Here is a 19,661-nt window from a genome sequence, read left to right as displayed (position 1 = left end):
TTCACAGCAGTAAATTAAAGCATGAGAAATGATGCATGTCGTAAAATCTTTTCAAATAGAGTAATTAACATTTCAAACATATAGTGAGATTTAAAAAATAGTTTCGAAGCGTGAATAAGAAAAAGTGCATTTGGTTGGTACAAAGGTAAGAAATTAACGATGATGATGATCAACTCACGAAAGACAAGTCCTTAAAGCATTTTAGGTTTCGACTTATTATGCTACTTCTCTTCAGCAATCAATTTTGAATTGTTAGAATTGAAATGTGAACATCTATCACCTTGGGTTGGTGAACACCTAGCCGAGATCTTCTTTAGAATTTCTATTGAAGGAGTTAATATTATTTTTTATTCCGCACTATTATAACTATTTACAAGAATATGTTTACGTATACGTTAGTTGGTCTTTCATTTACATGCATTATGTTGATATTACTTGATCTCTGAAAAATTTATAAACTTAGTATATAGGTTTGTCCTATTTTCGAGTATTATTTAGATTAAAATCGTGCATGTGCTAGGTAGATAATTTAGTACTTATAATTTATTACTGTTATTAATTTATTATTATTATTTACAAAATATTCTCTTTATCAAAGGTAACTAGTTAACATAAATTCAAAAACAAAAATATTTTGTTTCATTTTATAATTAGACATGACTTGCCCCGAAAGTTTAAAATTCAGTAACATTTCCCAAGAATATTACTAGATCAAACTCTTAGTATAATAATTTATATATACTATACTTCATACGAAACTACTGAAAGAGCCTGGTTTTAAAAATTCTTTTTGTTAAAAAGATATTGTGAATTAAACTTTATATATATTAATTCTAGTCTCTATATGCATTAAGCTTTTAGGTGAGACAAAGTTTTCACAAATTGACAAATCATAAGGTCAATTTCAGACGGTTTACAAAACTAAACACAAGCGCACTTAAATAAAGCATGGTTACCTTCACCTAACTAATTTGTAAATCGGATAAAGAGTCACACTACACGACGAACATTAAAAAGAAAAACGAGACAAACATATTCTCATTTGTGTAAAAAAATTGACTACATACATAGTGAAAAAAAAAGTTATTAGTAATGCAGAAACTTTGGACATGTATATGAATAATTAATGGTTCTGCAATACATAATGAATAAAAAAGTTATTAATGGTTCTACAACTATATGCACTGTTTATTAATTAGACGCTTAATGACGTTCCATAATAATAAACTATACAACATACAAGTTGCTTTCATGTGTGTAAGTTGAGTGTGACAATTAACCGTACTAATTAACTTGAGTGTGACAATTTTATACCAGTTATCTTCATGCACCAAATCAATGTGATTAATAATCAATAATAGTTATAATAACTGGCTACAACCTACAAGCCTACAACAACAACAGTAACAATAATAACTGAGAAGAGAGTAGTCTGTGCTTAGAAACAGAAGCTTAGTCTAGAGTGTATACACACACACAAGAGTCAAGAATGAATTGACTTGAAAATTAAATGAAACTAGAGGGTAGTGTTTGATGTTATGGCTTTCTAAACAATTATTGTAACAAAAGACAAAAGATTTATGATACGTTCTTTTCATTTTCATTTTCATTTTCTTTTTCTTATTTCAATGTGCTTTTAATTTGAATTTGTTCGTGGTGGGGTAGGATTTGATAAATTGAATGGATGTAAACAATATATATAATCTAGCTGTATCTTCAGAGGACCTACCATGTACTAACAACTAACATGTATCATGTGGAAATGGAAAAAAAAATGGCATATCAACATGTGAAACTACAGTTTATAAAAAAATCACTACCTGTTTATGGTGTGCTACGTTGTTCTTTAAAATAAGTGTCTAATTTGAAATGAGGCAGCCAAAGCAATACTATATGAGGTTTCATGTTGGCTTAGATATTAGTCAATAATTCTTCGGAAAAACTACCAAAAGTACCCATGAAGTTTACGAACGCTGACAAAAGTACTCATAAACTAAGAAAATTAATGATGTACCCACGGAAGATGGGGTTTGTATGACAAAAGTATCTAAACCCTAATTTTTTTGTTAATTTTTTAATAAAATTCCCAAACTACCCTCACTCTCAACCTCAACTCACTTTTTCAACATTCCATAACCCAACTTGTACCTTTAAAACCTTTGTCATGGAGTCTAAAACTACTCCTATAATAAACCAGGCCAAAATCAATGGTGGTGGTGGTGGTAGAGGACTTCGACCGATTCCTAGCAGATAAATTTAGTATGGTGAGCTCTTTTCCATTTTTTTCGCCAATCCCTTCACACAAAGAAAGCCCTCAAATTAAGAAAAAAAGGAAAAAACAAATGAAACGATTAAAAACTGTTCCTTTATGATTCTTTCTCTGATTCTTCATCGGTATTGATTGATTCTTTTGTTAATCTTGGCGCTGCAATCCTCTGTTGCGTTATTATTCAAAATTTCCACCATAAAATGTTCATTTCATCTGTCGTAGGAGTAGTTTTGGATTCCATAGCAAGTTTTAAAGGTGCATGTTGAGTTATGGAAGATTAAAAAAGTGAGTTGAGGTTGAGGGTGGGGATAGTTTGGGAATTTTATTAAAAAAATTAATAAAAAATTAGGATTTAGATACTTTTGTCATACGAAACTCATCTTCCATGGGTACATCATTAATTTCCTTAGTTTATGGGTATTTTTGTCAGCATTCGTAAACTTCATGGGTACTTTTGGTAGTTTTTCTATAATTCTTCTCTACCAAAAGAAAATAGAGAAAAGGACAAATAGGTCCCTGACCTTTTGCCCCGCGGACATTTTCGTCCCTGAGCATTTGAAAATACTTTTAAATCCTCGACCTTCACAAATCTTGGACGGATGAGTCCCTCCGTCGAATTGCCTCTGCCAGACTCGCCGGAGAAGTCTGATGTGGCTCTCGTGCGGATGACGTGGCATGACTGGTTGACAGCTGGACTGCTGACTGGTAAGCTACATTACAGAATTGGACAAATAAGTCCCTGCACCCCTAAACTACGTCGTTTTGATTTCATCCCTAATCCTTAAATTGATTGCGTTTCTTTCTGGAGGCCAGTGTGAGGAGCTCAACATGCATCAACCATGGCTGCTAATGGAGCATCAGTAACGTCGAGAAGAAGCCGCAGAGGAGTAAGAGAAGAAAATTCTGCTTGAAGCTCAGACCCTTGTGTTGTGCACGACGGAGACCTGAAGGACGATGTCGCCCCGAGATGCTTCTGTGAAGTTTATGCGATAATGTATATGTCGAAGACGATTAGCAACCCAAACAGAGTCTTTTTGGGTTGCCCATTCTATAAGGTAAGATAAAAAAACCTGGGAATTTTGTTCTGTTTTTGAATGGTTTGATATAGTACATTATTTTGGGAATTTTGACAGGGAAACCAATTGCATTGCAAGTTTTTTCTTTGGGTCGATGAGCATCTTGTTAGAATTGGAAGCAGTGGTTGCATCTTTGATAAAAGACCTCTGATTGAGAAAGAGGCAGAAGTTGTTGAAGAGGAAGAGGAATTTCGTGATAGGATGGCTGTACTGGAGGAGAAGGTTACTGTGCTAGAGAAGAAAAAAAACCCGTAAGCTTGTTGTGTTGTTATAATTGTATGTGCAGTTGTGGCTACTTTTTATGTATTTAGTGACTGAGTAATGAATTTTAGAAAGTAGAGTAGGAAAATGTGTTGATCCTGGTTTTTGTTGTGTATTGAAACATGCTGTTTAGGCAATTTATGTATCATATTATCTATCTAAATGCAATTAAAGTTATGATATTTGTAGGTTGTTGAAAATATGTTGTCAATATCTAAAGAAGCATTAAATGATTGAGGAAAGTAGGGATGAAAGTTGTATACATGAACACATAACATATATGGAAAGTTATGTAAACATCTTTGCGACAGTTAAATTTTGTAAAAGCTGCCCAAAAAGAACAAATATGTTCAAGTGTATAGTATTATGAAGCTTAACATCACAAAAGTAAGCCTCAAACACCTAACAAGTTTGCAACAGTTTATAAAATCCTAAGAGCTTCTCCAAAAAAAAAAAAACCAATTCTCACAAAAAAACATTGTTCTCACAGTCAAGTTTCCTAAATGCTATTACAAGACATAGTGGGATGCCCAAGGTGTCATATTTCTTCATGTCTTTGGATTGATGGATGGTGGATTAGGAATGAATTTGAACAGTCTTGTTGTTGCTGTGCTTGCTGCTGCCAATGTCTCCTTGGAAGCTGCTGTACTCGATCCTGGCCTGACTTGAGATGGTTGTGGGCTATGTGGAGCACCTTGTGGTTGAAGCTGTGGTGGTGCAGGCTGACTTGGAGGTGGGAGTGAACTGGGGCAAAGTGGGGCAGGTGGCCTGAATATCTTCTGTTTGGGCCTGATTTTTGAAGTTTTTGGTTGAACTGTTTAGTGAGCTGTGGATGGAACTTGAAGTGGAGGCCTAAATGGTGTACCTCTGGTTCTGAGTTGGTCTGCCATGGGAGCTAGTGCTACAGGGTTTGGTGTTGCTGCCACAGCAATTGAAACCTGTTTGTGATACATAAGACGATATTCATGAGATTTAGGATAAATAACAGTTTAAAGGGTCAACATTTCACAATAATATATAAAACTTACATCTGGAGCCTGGCTAGATGCAGCCTGGCTAGAAGCAGCCTGGCTAGATGGATCACTTTGGGTGTTAGGAACATCCTGTCCAATTAAGTTGACCAATGTTGATCATTACTATATAAATCCTCAAATATTGAACTAAACATATATATACACCAAATATCCAGATTACTAAGAATAAATAAAATACTAACATCATCTTTTGGCGCTGACTGTGATAGTGGAAGGACAACTAGTGACTGACTTGTCCCACCTTTCTTGGACTTCTTGGTCTTAGGTTTTCAGTTGGGGTTAGATGGAGCACCCTTGCATGTCTTGTAATTATGTCCCTCTGAGCCACATTTACTGCAAGTTACCTTAAAGGATCTCTTCAGCTTGGCACTTTGCTGCATCATTGGTTCAGTCGGATTCTTTTGTCTGTTGTGTACCTTTGGTCTGCCTATTGGTCTCTTTATGATGGGAGGATCTGGTCTTGAATACTCACTCCGTGTCCAAAATTCCTGACTAGGCACCGGTTGAATAGAATGTGAATATGTCTTATGGATTGACTCCATGCATAACCATGGATGAACATATTCTTCTGGTTGATCATGTCTTTTCCTGATTGCTGCTACTGCATGGATACAGGGCATGCCTAAAACAGACCAATATCATGCACCAGTTAGCAATAAACCAGATAATTTAGAACAGTAAACCATATAATTCAGAACAGATTTAACATATAATTAGAACTAACCAGTCAGCTGCCACTTGTTGCATGAGCAAGTTTGCTTGATGAGATCCACATCTACCTTTGTATTCTTACGACTCACTTCAAATCTCTTACGTTCTTCGTCACCTGTCCACTCTGCAAGCCACTTTTTGCTGGGCCTTATAAGACGATCCAGCCTTTTCTGCTGAACAGGTGCGAGCTTTCCAGAATAATTTTCTAGTAACTGCTTATGTTTGACCATCCTCCTCATCAGATAGCACCTAATTTCTTCACACATTGTGAGAATAGGCTTGATTCTATAGTTTACTATCTTCGCGTTGAACACCTCACACATATTATTTGTGAGGTTATCCACTTTTGGTCCATGTGAGAAATAGGCCTTCACCCAAGTTGCTGGCTCAAATTTCGATAGATACTCCCATGCACCCCGGTTAATTCGCTTGAGCTTTTCCATTTGCTCCTTAAATTCTGGTATGGTGGTGCATTTAGCACAGTCCCAAACCACCTTCCGAATATAGAGGTCCTTAAAACGGTTGATAAACTTTTTTCAAATGTGCATCACACAGTTTCGGTGATGGGCATTTGGCATAACTGACTTCAATGCAGGTAACAATCCCTACATAGCAGTTGCACAATCATATCAAGTAACACAATAGTCATGATACATTTGCTACCCACTAACATAGTATTAAAAATTGAATTTTTATGAAACCTAATTGTTATTTAGATAGTTTTTAATTATAATATATAATTAATTAAAAATTTTCATAAATATCTAAATTAATCGATACAATTTTATTTGATAGGAGTTCAGAGAGTTTGTACAAAAAAGGAATATACTAATAAAGATTACATAGATTGAATTATTGTAGAAGTTACATAATTAGAAGTACATGCTATATATATATATAGAGAGAGAGAGTATGTGCAGCAGAGTTATAATGGAAACTAACTAATTAACTTGCTTTGATTATAACATTAACTAATTAACTTGCTTTGATTATATCATCAAGAAGTCAACATATATAGCATATCACGATTGGTAACTAACTAATTAACTTGCTTACGATTGGTAACTAACTAATTAACTTGCTTTGATTATAACATTAACTCTTATCTCAATAATCTTCACTACGAGTATAACAAGTTATGCAGCAGTAGTAGTACATTCATATTAAGTACATTCTTACAAGTTATAACAAGTTATGCAGTAGTAACTTCCTATGATTATAATTTTAACTTATATCTCTATAAATTTTTATACTTATGCAGCAGTAACTTCCTTTGATTATAACTTTAACTCATATCTCTATAAATTTTTATACTTATGCAGCAGTAGTACATACATAGCAAGTAAAACAGCACTAATTCATATCAAGTTATGCAGCAGTAACTTCCTTTGATTATAACTTTAACTCATATCTCTATAAATTTTTATACTTATGCAGCAGTAGTACATACATAGCAAGTAAAACAGCACTAATTCATATCAAGTTATGCAGTAGTTGTACATTCATACTAAGCTAAACAACACTAATTCATATTAAGTAAAGCAGTAGTTGTATACAGCTACTAAGAAATACCTAGTATTCAATAACACTCATCATTAAAGAATTACATAACACTATGGCAAGACATAAAGTAGTTATCAAGTTTACCTTTTGTTGGTCGGACATAAAGTTCCAACCATGAGTCTGCACATCCCCCAAATCCTCTTGGACCAGAGTCAAAAACCACTTCCAGGACTCCTTAGTTTTAGACCTAGCTACTCCGTAGGCAACCACGTAAAATTGGTTATTTGCATCCTGAGCCACTGCTGTGAGGAGCTGTCCATCGCAATAAGTCTTCAGAAAACAGCCATCAAGATGTATCAATGGCCTACACCCACTCTTGAACCCCTGTTTGCATGCTTCTAAGCATATATAAAGATTTTTAAAAACAAGGGGGATTGAGGTACAGGAGTGACACACAACTCTGCCCTAGACCCTGAATTGCTTCTTAATATCTCAAATAAGTAATCTCTAACATTACTATACTGCTTCCTCTCATTACCCATGATTCTCTCTCTTGCATCTCTAACTGCTCTGTAAACCATTTTTTGATGTGCAGTGAGTGAGAATTCTTCTCTGAGAAAGTCAATAGCCTCACTTGTCCTCATATGAGGCTGTGTACCCATTCTCTTCTCAACCTTCAAACTAATCCAATGTTGATCAGCCGCATTACTTCCCATGTCCCTTGCACATGTATGGTCATTTTTGTAAGTCTTCACCTGGTAGCATTGCAGAGATTTATTGTATGATAAATGAACCAGCCACGGACACTCATCATCCATTCATCCCACCCTCACTCTCTCTTTGTCATTCTTAATCCACCAAATCTCCCTACCCTCAGCAATGAATGAGTCTTTTACAACTTCCTTAAATCTCTCTATGGTGGCAAACCTAGTCCCTAACTCAAACCTCCCCTCTCCATGCTCATAATCATCATCAAACTCAGGAAATTTATGCTTGTTAGATTCATCATCTGATGAAATAGGTGTATGTAAATTCTCAGATTCATAATCATATACCGGGTCATCATCATCATCTTAGATCAGGCTCACATAGAACCTAACATGTTGGTCCCTGTTTGGTTCTGGGCCTCTGTTGGGCTGCACATTAGGATCAAGCCCAACATTCTTTCTGGTCTGCTGCTCATTGGCTCCACTACTTTGTCCCATCTTCTTTCACGTCTTCCTGTTTCTTTTAGCACCTGTCTTATTTGCAGTTGTCTTCTTTGGAGACACAACTTTCTTTTTTCCCTTCATTACTCTCTGCCTTTTGCTACCTTTCTCATCAGCACTGGTATGATCATCATCACTATTACTTTCAAATCCGGGAGGTGGAGGTTTGTAGGGCTCATCCTCCGTACTCTCGTACCCATCATCAGATGACGAACTCTGATCATCCACCAAAATCTCTCCATCATCAGGACTGTTACTTTGCTTTCCAACATCCTCCACAATCTCAGGTTCATCAACAGGGTGGTCAAAGTATAGGTAAAACTCATCCGTCTCTGTATTCTTCATTTTGTTCTCTCGCATTGCGTTAATCCCTGCATCTCTTGTCAAAATATGCAGCCCAGACTCAATATCAGGACTCCTTGGATCATACCAATAAACTGTCTTGTATGATTGGTACCCCAGCCCCTTGAACAGTGTGATCAAGTCTCCGAAATTAACGAAGTCCAGGTCCATTTCTGGAAACTTCTCCACCTTTCTATTTTTGTAAATCAGAGAGCCATTACTTTCTCTCACAAAATTACCTCCATGGTAGAACACAGGCACCACAAACACATCAACCATCTGAAAAAAAAGAAAAACAAAAAATTGTAAACAATGATCAAGAATTACTCTTTTCACATATTAACAAGCAATGACCTTCAACATACAGAAACGAAAAATCACCGCAGAAGCTTTCTTTGCCCTAATAGTAATTCAATTTCAATCGAAAAACCCCAATACTTTTTTGACAACTTCTATCAACATGCACGATCAGTCCTTTCACAACAGAGTTTATACTTGCATAAGTATTTAACATCACAATCCACTAACTAAGCAACACAACAAACTTCTTACCTTCGGTGACGAAGACAGCAACTCAGACAACAATGGAGGCCTCTTCGACGATCACTGCACACGGCAAATGTCTCAGCCTGGGTAGTGATATTTTTGGAGGGAGAAACAAAGTATGATGATCGTTGGTATCCTTAGGGTTTTATGTAATTCAGAAAGGATGGTATGGGTGTAATGGATATTGTAAGGGACTTTGTAAGGGATGAAATCAAAATGACGTAGTTTAGGGGTGCAGGGACTTATTTGTCCAATTTTGTAATGTAGCTTTTCAGTCAGCAGTCCATGTGTCAACCAGTCATGCCACGTCATCCGCACGAGAGCCACATCAGACTTCTCCGGCGAGTCTGGCATGGGCAATTCGACGGAGGGACTCATCCGTCCAAGATTTGTGAAGGTCGGGGATTTAAAAGTATTTTCAAATGCTCAGAAACAAAAATGTCCGCGAAGCAAAAGGTTAGGGACCTATTTGTCCTTTTCTCAAGAAAATATATTAGCAATTAATTAGGCCTTAACAAATTTCAAACAAATACAGTCCCTAACCTAAACATAAAACTTTTACGTTAGTTTTATGTATATATAATATTACGTATCTAAGACTTTTTATGAATTAAATCTAATTAATTTAAATAATAAAATTTAAAATAATACTAACTATAATTAATTTTAGTTATATTAGACCAACTCGCCTAGACTTACATTTTGTTCTTCAATAATGTCCAAACATAAAATATTGAGTATTCATCCCAAACATAATCAACCACCTAAAATGTAGGTTGTCTTAGTTGACAAGTGCATTTTTTCATCAAAATCATATAAGGAGGACATAGCCTCACCTAACAACTATTATTTGACGAAAATCTACAATGACTCTCTCCTAAATCCTTCAACAACCCACTTTCTAAAAGCTCTACTAAGAATTTCAGATCCCAAATTCTAAGATTGTTTGCTCAAACAAAGAAACACAAAAGTCAAATATAATTCAAAAATATATACTGTAAAATCGAATCGAACCAAAATATTAAAGGATTATCTGCACAATTTTGACAATGATCAAATATATAATCATATGGCACAATTATGTGTTCAATTACGTTTTATGAAAAAAAAATAATAGAGAAATTGCTAAATTCTACTCTCCCCGAGAAGAAGGAGAAGCAGAAGGGCTCCACGGTGTCATATCCATGGGATAACTACCCAAAACCCTCAAAAAGGAGGTGAATTCTTGAACCTCAGCCAGGGCATTCTGTGCTCTGACCTCAGCCATAGATGCCTCGAAATCAACATAAAACATGTACTCGAAGTGCTTTGCTGTCCCTTCATTCTTGTCATCGTCAACAATCCGGATCGGACGGTTACGATGCGGCCTTGACTCGATCTTAGTCAAACTGATGTTCCTAAACGCAAACGCCGAGAGCACCTTAAAGAGCACGGAGGTCCCTTTATCGTGCGCGAACACGATACTCGTCTTAAAAGGCCGGTCCGTGCGAGGAATGATTGGTTCTCGGGCCAACATCACGAACCGGGTCACGTTATTCGGGTCATCTTGGATCCCATCCGCCAGGATCTGAAGACCGTACAGATCTGCCGCGCGTGCGCTGGCGATTGCCGCAGTGTCTCGGAGGTTGTTGGTGGCCACGAACTCCGCGGCGCCGGCGGTGTCGTCTACGGCTTCGCGAGCCACGTTGAGGCCGAGCTTGGTGAGAGTATGCTCGCACTGTGCGAGGGCCTGAGGGTGAGAGATCACGCGCGTCAGGTACTCCGATCGGACGCCGGGAAGGGCAAGGAGGCAGTGGTGAACGGGGAGCTGGACCTCGCCCACGATGTGGAGGCGGTGGCGGAGGAGGAGGTCGTAGTTCCGGTGGATCGAGCCGCCGAGGGAGTTTTCGACGGGTAGAACGGCGCGATCGGCTATCCAGAGCTCAACGGCTTGGAAAGCAACCTCGAACTGATCGCAAGGTATGGCTTCTCCGTTAGGGTAGGCTTTGCCAGCGGCAGCCTCGGAGTACGCACCTGGGACTCCCTGGTATGCCACGCGCAGCTGTGAGCCGTGCATCGGTGCTGGCGATAGGTCGGAGATGGTGAGCGGCTTTGGAGGAAGCGTTTTTTCGCCGCTGACGTGGACTAGGTTCAGGTCTGTTACTGCGGATTTGTGGCCGTTCACGGCGGCTATGTTCTCTCCGGCAGCTGCGGGGTTTGAATCCTCGTTCTGAGAGTCGACCTTGCTGGATAGGATGGCGCATGCGCGCTGCCAGTCCGTTCGGGTTGACCCGACTCCCTGCGAGAAGCTTGATGATTCGAACCCGTAACCACATTTAACCGTTATTCGGGTTGGAACGACTCGAAATGTGGGCTCACTCCCCCGGTGGAGGTAGCTGAGTGCGTTGGAATACGGCGGTGAGAGAGTGTGCATTTTTGTTCCAATTTGGTACTTAAGAAGAAAGAGTAGGGGTGAAATGGAAAATCTAACGTAGGTGATAATCTTATGAATAAGGTAGCTTTAGCTTGGAGTTCTCTCTAGGAGAAGGGAACTTCAAGCTGAGAAAAGAATGGATGCGGAGTTCAGGGTTTAAATATTGGTGCGTGACAAATTTTGAGGGTATGGTGTGTGCGTGTGAAGGTGGTTTGGTCAATCTCACACCTACCCCCCTCTTCTCTCTTTTCTATTCCTTGTTACTACTAATAGGTCCCCTTCGTTGTTAATTTTTTAAAGTATTTTATATTGACTTATAATGGGAAGTTTATATTTGCTTTCAAGCTTGGATGTTTCCTCTTTTACCAGGAAAAAAAGGGGAAACGAAAAAGCAAAATGTTTTGGTGAAATATTCCAGGATTTCAATCATAGTTGTGTAAAACTCTCTTAGGAATTGATAGCATAAAAACACACATGGCTCTTCTACAAATGAAGGGATTTCACGTGGCTTGTGGGTGCTTATTGATGACATGAACTCTTGGTGATTAGTGTGATGTCACATATATCACTTGGAGATTGGAGCAGTATTATTATCAGTATTATTTGAACATTTGAAAGCCGACACCTAACAAAATAGAAACTACACCAAAATTCAAGAATGGTAAAGTTAACGCTTATGATTTGAATGTGTGGTCAACATTTTCCTCTATCACATTCTTCGAACAATAAATAAGAAATAGAACAGAGGATTTTAGTGACTTTTCATCCAATAAGACGGCATTCGATGCTCCATGAATGAACCTCAAATATACCAGATTCCACTAGAGACGATAACCCAACAATAATATTAACCTTGCTTCCTGTAGGAATTACAATGAAGCTGGATGAAACCGGCAAAAAAAAATGTGTATATATACATTCAAAATGATTTGTTATAGTCCGCTTCAAGAACAAAACAAAAAAGTTACCCAGCTGGAGATTTTGATGAATCAAAACTAGATACAATGATTAATCTAATAAATTACAACACGGATAGATCCCTCTGGAGATCTCCAATGTACACAAATTGATTTTTGTAACATGACCTATACTAATATCCATCACTAGCCCAACAGAACCATGTGAATCTTAGACTCAGTTGAGCCATTTGAAAGACTGAAAATCTCAGCCCATGAGATCATCGTTCTTCAGAGGCCAACCCACTTCACCCATCTGAAAATCCGACCAACTCTCAAGGGCAACTCGTAGTCACTCGCAACAGCAGGTTCCCTTCTAGCAACCTCGGCCTCTGACCAAACATATACCCCACGTTCCTGCTTACTGCCAGGAACAGTGTTGTCCAGGATAAAAGCAACAAGAAACGCTATCACCATGTGTAGTGAAAACAAGGTGTTCAAGACATAGTTCAGCTGCAAAATGAACCAATATCGTGTTATTTTAGGAACTTGACCCTGAAGAACTGGAACATAGTAGTTTAGAGAAAGCATTCAAGTGCAAAACGAACAGGCCCATTGCAAAATTAAAGCTATATATATATATATATATATATATATATATATATATATATATATATATATATATATATATATATATATATAGTAGCTTTCACGCATCTTGAATTCACAAGTCACATGAACCCACATATTAAAATATAAACATATACAAAGATGTAATGCAGTACCAGTAAAATAAAAATGAAATAAAAAAGGAAAAAAAGAAAAGATGATTATGCCGCAAGTACTAATTAAATAAGAGGAGGCAGGAGAATGTCAATGATGCGGAATATACAGTCAAAACCAAATAACAGAAAACTGCAAATAACTATTCCCTATTGAAAATTATTTTAGTTTACTTCCATTCACCAAATCACTCAGATATTTAGGCAGTGAAACAATTTTATCTACTGCAGTAACCCCAACAGATGAAATAGACAATGACACTTCTGAATATCTTTTTCACAAAATTTGACACCAAGAATGCAAGCATAAGGTTTGTTAAAACATGAGAAAGACATACCCCTCCATTCTTGCTCTGTATAGGTCCATGAGAAGCCACAACATAAGGCTGGAAATAATTCGGCACTGACATGTTGGAGTTTGGAGAGAGACCATATTGTTGAAAGTAGGCAGGTATGGAAAGAGAGAAAAACAATGATAACCCAACAATGATGATATTCCGAGAGCTTCCAGCCTCACTATACCGTAGGTTTGACAAGCCCAATGCGGTAAGCATTGCCCACATAAAGCAGAGTAGACCAGCAACAATGACATCAGGAATTGAAGCAATGAAACCTCCAACCTTACCTGTTGTATAGCATAAGCATAGGTAAACACAGATTGCATGAAAAGAAGTTCTACAAGTGACAACAAAAAATATATATATTATATATTTATATGCACATCATTTCAAACATGATACATTGAATATTTCAAACTAAAACAAACTGCTTTCCAGAGTAAAATATATATAGTTACAGTCTCAAAGATTAGCTTCTCAAAGAACATTATTCTTAAAAGGCTATTTATGTGCAGAACCAATAGCCTCTGAGATGGCTTAATGTACATTTCGTGAAGGTTAGATCTAAGAACAATATGATAAAAGACTTACCCACAAGAGACAACACTATTAAAAAGCAAGCGCCCAGTTGAACTGCCCTGCGGCTTCCCATTTTAGTCACAGCAATTGTGTGGACATTTTCAGTTATAGTTGTCGACCCAGTTCCAGTTCCCCAGAGACCAGCCAAGACACTTGTAAGACCTTCCAAACCAATTCCTCGACTTAGAACTCCAGGAGTTGGAGGTCTGGATGCCACCAGTAAAGAAGATGCATGGTATGATCCAACCTACAAAGTTTAAAGCAAATGAATATCAACACCACAGTATAATGATTTATTAATCCTGTATACAGGGAAAAGGGGGGGGGGGGGGGGAGTAAAAGAACAGTAAAATTTTGATATACTGTATTGTTAATCTGATAAATCAGTACCACCTTATTATTTGACTGATCACATTGTGAATTCTAACACTTCATACCATGAAAGCACTACATTACTCTTCAGTATAGTTTAAACAAATGAGAACGAAATAAGGAATTAATAAATAGAGACTGACTGAAAAAATGCCTTACAAATTGACAACCCCTGTTTTCTAGTTTCAATCTGATAAATTATAAGCCTACCACCAGGCTCTTTTGGTCTTTCTTTTTTTTCCCCTTCCCATTTACATTCATTGTTGTAAAAGCTTGCAGCTAAAATGAAATGACACATAATTGAATAGCAATTGCAACTTTCATCACCTGCTAGTACACTGCAGTAATAGAACCTAGTGGATGGTTAGTTTTTCTAACTTAACACAAGAAAGTTAAACTATTGACATGTTCAAAGTTAAGATAGGACAATATCATTTGATTCATATAGACAACCCCAATAAAAGGTTAAAGGCATTGTAATCATTGTTAATCTAAATCAAGATAACAAAATACAGACCAGGAACCAGAGCTAAAAAGAGACAAGAAACTAACCGAATCCACAGATGAGATTACAGAAACCACACACATCACAAGAGCCATTTTCCAGTGGAAGACAGGTGTACCCCATTGTAGTGGATAAGGAAATCTAAACCATGGAGAGGATCTCAGTGCATGAGAAGTATCAACCCGGCAATGTTTCATCCTTGAAAAATTCTTTCTGCAGTGCTGTGAAACCATATTTGATGCAGGTATATTTATATCGCACCCTTTGTAGTTGTACAACCCTGCCTCAGTCAACATGAAAGCGAATGCCCATGTAATTGCCAGACCCAAAGGAACCTGGCAGTTAAAGGGAGAAATAGCAAACAGGCATCATGTTTAGAATAAGTCAGTTGCAGTCGCACAAACTTTTGTTTCAACTACTGAAGAGTAACCGAAAGATATTTTAACATTGAGCTTACCGCGTATATTAGAAATATGCGATGTCCGAGAATAGATATTTTACGAAGGTACTGCAGAGAACAAGAAATAATATATTGGCAAAATGCTCAAGCAATAACATGAACATACACACAGGGATTCTGAAGTAATAATAAAATAACGATATAAAAATTCAAGATGAACTCAACAACTTACAAGAGAAAAAACAACCACCACCAATATCTGTACTGCACCAATCTCAAGACATGTACCAACTATTGGGAAACCATAACTGAAAAATGAAAGTCCAACAGCAGCAATAGTGGGGGATACAACTACAGGATTGATCAATCTGAAAGGAGATCATAAAATGAGGTTCATTATCAGCTACACAGAACAGAAAATCTAAGACATAAAATGATTAGGAAGAGTGATTGAAGTTCTTAGGAAAGTAACAGGTCATAGCTCCATATTTTTTATTTAAAAATATAAAAATTAGGAAGAGTGATGCATGTAGACGGGAAGGAGCCAAGTGGAAAAATTAATCAGATAAGCTAAATTAATCACAGCTTGTTGATTTTGGATTAGAATATATTGTTAACCTAAGAAATCAATTATAAACCTTAATTAATGACAACCAACCTAAGAAATAACTTATCCACCTTTATGACAACCAGATTTATGATATTGAACCAACCCAACATTTTTTGGGGAAGGCGACAAATAATTTTAGGTCTGCAACTGCAACATAAATCCCAATTCAAATATCCCCCGCGAGAATACTATCAACTATATATATGACATCACTAAATCTAAATGTTTTTGCTTATTCTTACAGCATTCTTCTTCACAGATTATCCTCTATAATTGCTTCTACTCAAATTTCATAAATCTATAGGCTTTAGAACTAAGAACTAAATAGCACACAGCCCTAATCCACAACAATGCATACTGCTTGGTCAGACGATGAAGCATGTACTCATAAAAAGACAAACAGACCCCCCCTTACCCAAACACACACACACACACACATGCAAAAGAATACACAAACACGTGCATACCTTACTAAAAGCGACATAAGCCCTGTATATCCCAGTAGAGCTTGAAAAGCTGATCCAATGATTATAGCCCCCTGAAGCTCCTTCATTATGTGTTTGAACTTCTGCAAACCGAGATAGAAATAGAAACCTTATCAGCTGCCATTTTTAACTTGTTTCAACTATTCCATCAGAAAATCTTTAAGACAACTCAAATTCCTCAATAACTATATATAACTATAAAGTAGAAACTACTCAATTTCATTGGACGAACAATTGTACAAAAGAAAACAGACACAATTATCTTAAAACATAAAGAAATGGACAAAGGATACATACATTTCCATTTAATCCTTGAAACTCTGGCGAGTTGATGATAGCAAGAGCCGGAGCCAAGTATACAAAAGAAGGGCCCTGTATCAATGGCAATCTGGACCCAAAAGTAATATGCAGGAGTGTAGTGACACCAGAAACGAAGAGCACAGTTGATACCACCATAGCAGTTTCCTCCTAAAACCACTAACACATCAGAATAACAGTACCCCATATAACAACTTCGCCGCAAAACAAATAGACTTCAACATTTTTTCTTTTTTAGAAAAAAACATAAACAAATAAGTAAAGAATTCAACTAAGTCTAAAGTTGAAAGCTGAAATCAAATCACACTCACATGACTGCCACCCATTGCAGGAACTATTACAAGTGGAATCAGAATCAACGAACCCAATATCGAAACGTAATGCTGAATACCGTACACACCAATTGGAACTACACACAGAAGAACAATTAACATCATCGTCAAAATATATCAAATTATCAACCCTAAAAAAAACTAATAATTCCACAGAGTAAACAAAACAAGAATTTACCAAGACCAGGTGAATCTCTGAGCTCGTACTTCATGTGAGAGTGCCGAGGCACAAACCCGTCGTCTTCAACATCCACTACTTCTTCATGCCTCGACGCTCTCCTAGCATGCTGTGGCTGGTCCACCGGCGCAGCAGCCGCCGTCGCCGGTGGCGGAGCTTGGCCGTTGGTGCTTGGCACTGACCCCTTGGTTCCGCCGTCGGAATCTCTCCGCTTCTTCGGAGTCTGATCCTTCGGCGGAACCGGAACAGGAGCCGCTGGAGGTACCTTATCGGTGGCCGGCGCTACACCGTTTGCCGGAGCCCGAGGCCGGCCCGCTTCTAGATCCGCGATAGCGGGTGCGGGCTGTGAGGGCCTGGGAGGGAGCGCGAGCTGGGTGGAGTCGGTGGCATTGGTCTCGCCGGAGAATTTAGGCCTGAATCCCGTCTTCTTGGCCCACGAAGAGGGGGGCAATGGCTTGGCATCCGGCGAGGGAGGACGGTTGCGGTGGTTGGGATCAGAATTGGACATGTTGGGAAGCAGAAGAAGGTCAGTGAAGCATAGCTTGCAGATCTGGGAGCGGAGGTGCAATGCAGAGCAAGAAGAAGAACAAGAAGTGGTTTTCTTGTTGCTGTTTTAGGGTTTTTTGTTTTCCGCGCCAATGAAAGTTATGGCGATGAAATGAGAGTATGTTTGAGCTGCCAAGTGAAGTGAAGTGAGTGTGTGTGGTGAGATTTTTTTTAGTTGGAGCTGAAAAGCGCGTTATGATTAAGTGTTTTAATTTTGTTTCGTGTTTGGTAGTCTTGTATCTCACGGGGGAAACGGTGGAACCACAAAAGTATAAGCTGGAATTCAACAAATTCATTTAAATTCCTGCTGCCCTCAGCTCCCGGAGTCACTTTGGGGAAGATTATTATATTAATTAACTACTTAATAAATTAACTCAAAATACATAAATTTCTCAACATTTCATTAGTTAATTTGTTTATATTTTATGTTAAAAATAGATCAATTGAAATTGAAGAAATATGCAAAAGTACAGAAAAAAGTTTTGATAGTCAGTTACATGTTTAGGTTCTACTACCTTTTCTCAAGACTCAAGAGTAAGCTAAAATGGAGTTTTCAGCAACTCATTTAATTAAATGTAATCAATATAGCTTGACTTGGAAAAAAGCTACTATTTTATTGTATTTTTCAAGCAATAAACATTGAGACTGTATTTATTTTTAATATGGGAAGAAAAAGATAATGTTAAGAAAACAAAAAAAAATAGGCAGAATTTGTCTTATTTAGTATTCATTAATTATCTAAATAAAGTAAGTTATAGTTATTTTTTGTTGATTTTCTTTGGTTACCAAATATTTTCGCATACACATATCACATCTAGGTAGAAATTACTAGGCATAGTGGTGAATGAAAATGAGTATGTCATTTGAGATTTACCACTTGCTTTATAAAGAATTATTTGGGTTGAAGGTGCAACGAGAATAGCTAGAGTGTGAATTCAGAGCGAGAGAGAGGAAGAGAAAAGAAGAGTGCAAGAGAGACCTAATGTATTTAATGATAAAAGTCACAAAACTCACAAGTAGAGGTAATTTTGCCTTATATACATGTCATTAAGACATGAGAATAAATATTAGCCACAAACTGATAATTAACTCCTTTAACATCACTAACTACATTTTTTAATTTGTGCTTATACTATCTGTACATATAATTTTCTATAACTATTAGTATCAGTTCAACTGGTAGCAATTGTTCATTACGTAACACTTTGTACCAAAAATCACTCTCATGCAACAACTGCATAGGTTAAGGAATGATATAACTAATAAGCTCAAATTAAATTGGTTTAATGAAAAACTATATTATATGAATTATTCTTGACTACTATATATTATATATATATACACAGGATGAGAATTGATGGGAATGGGTTACTTCACCTGTGTTAAATAAGGTTTACCTTTACTCCACAGCTAGTTACGTTGCTCCACAACTTAGCAAAAATTATTACGTGATCATAGAGTAATAAATGGATTAAATTACAACTCTATACAATAACATAGTGATTATTCAAAAAAAAAAAACATAAATAATCCTATCTAGAACTAAAATTGTAATGTCATTGTTTCTTTTCTTTTTTTATTGAGTTGAAATGTCACTCTATTGTTTAGTTTAACCTACATTTTCCCCACAATCTTGCAATATAATTTCTCTAACTTAAAGAGAGAGAGAATTATATTTTATATATTTCCTTGCTTGTTGATTTGCACGCACAGCCTGATGAGAAAAAGTATGTAGTTTTTTCTGTTTTGGTGACATAGTATTTAGTTTAATATAGTTGACTGAAATTCAAACAGAATTATTATCTCCCTATCTAGTATATATGACATTGTATTACTCCATTTATTTGGTTTTCAAAAATAGATATTATCATTATCATTACTCTTTAAATTTTAGTTCACAAACTAACACATCGTAATTTCAATTGTGGTTGATTAAGAAGAATTTAGAAAAGAGAGA

General features: G+C 37.1%; 4 protein-coding genes across 4 annotated transcripts; all 4 read right to left on the bottom strand.

Annotated features, from left to right (window-relative positions):
- Positions 1 to 3,861: 3,861 nt before the first annotated feature.
- LOC112784886 (uncharacterized) lies at positions 3,862 to 5,930 on the bottom strand. The gene is made up of 4 exons (XM_025828226.3): positions 5,365 to 5,930; positions 4,823 to 5,262; positions 4,635 to 4,709; positions 3,862 to 4,544 (listed from the first exon to the last, which is right to left on the bottom strand). The coding sequence occupies exons 1-2, from the start codon at positions 5,792 to 5,794 to the stop codon at positions 4,910 to 4,912; spliced, it is 783 nt and encodes a 260-aa protein (XP_025684011.1). The 5' UTR covers positions 5,795 to 5,930; the 3' UTR covers positions 3,862 to 4,544; positions 4,635 to 4,709; positions 4,823 to 4,909.
- A 1,883-nt stretch (positions 5,931 to 7,813) lies between these two features.
- LOC140181380 (uncharacterized) lies at positions 7,814 to 9,091 on the bottom strand. The gene is made up of 2 exons (XM_072224931.1): positions 8,957 to 9,091; positions 7,814 to 8,683 (listed from the first exon to the last, which is right to left on the bottom strand). The coding sequence occupies exon 2, from the start codon at positions 8,681 to 8,683 to the stop codon at positions 8,066 to 8,068; it is 618 nt and encodes a 205-aa protein (XP_072081032.1). The 5' UTR covers positions 8,957 to 9,091; the 3' UTR covers positions 7,814 to 8,065.
- A 900-nt stretch (positions 9,092 to 9,991) lies between these two features.
- LOC112784870 (arogenate dehydratase 3) lies at positions 9,992 to 12,112 on the bottom strand. Its single transcript, XM_025828208.3, has one exon. It carries the CDS (start codon positions 11,361 to 11,363, stop codon positions 10,083 to 10,085), a length of 1,281 nt encoding a protein of 426 aa, XP_025683993.1. The 5' UTR covers positions 11,364 to 12,112; the 3' UTR covers positions 9,992 to 10,082.
- Positions 12,113 to 12,189: 77 nt separating this feature from the next.
- Positions 12,190 to 18,709, bottom strand: LOC112784860 (nucleobase-ascorbate transporter 12). Its single transcript, XM_025828198.3, has 10 exons — positions 17,159 to 18,709; positions 16,960 to 17,057; positions 16,628 to 16,798; positions 16,313 to 16,413; positions 15,468 to 15,603; positions 15,293 to 15,343; positions 14,883 to 15,170; positions 13,971 to 14,205; positions 13,380 to 13,666; positions 12,190 to 12,772 (listed from the first exon to the last, which is right to left on the bottom strand). Exons 1-10 carry the CDS (start codon positions 17,664 to 17,666, stop codon positions 12,551 to 12,553), a joined length of 2,097 nt encoding a protein of 698 aa, XP_025683983.1. The 5' UTR covers positions 17,667 to 18,709; the 3' UTR covers positions 12,190 to 12,550.
- Positions 18,710 to 19,661: the final 952 nt, after the last annotated feature.

Source organism: Arachis hypogaea, chromosome 3, assembly GCF_003086295.3.
Source record: "Arachis hypogaea cultivar Tifrunner chromosome 3, arahy.Tifrunner.gnm2.J5K5, whole genome shotgun sequence".
NCBI lineage: Eukaryota > Viridiplantae > Streptophyta > Magnoliopsida > Fabales > Fabaceae > Arachis > Arachis hypogaea.
This window is presented reverse-complemented; position numbering and strand designations above follow the sequence as displayed.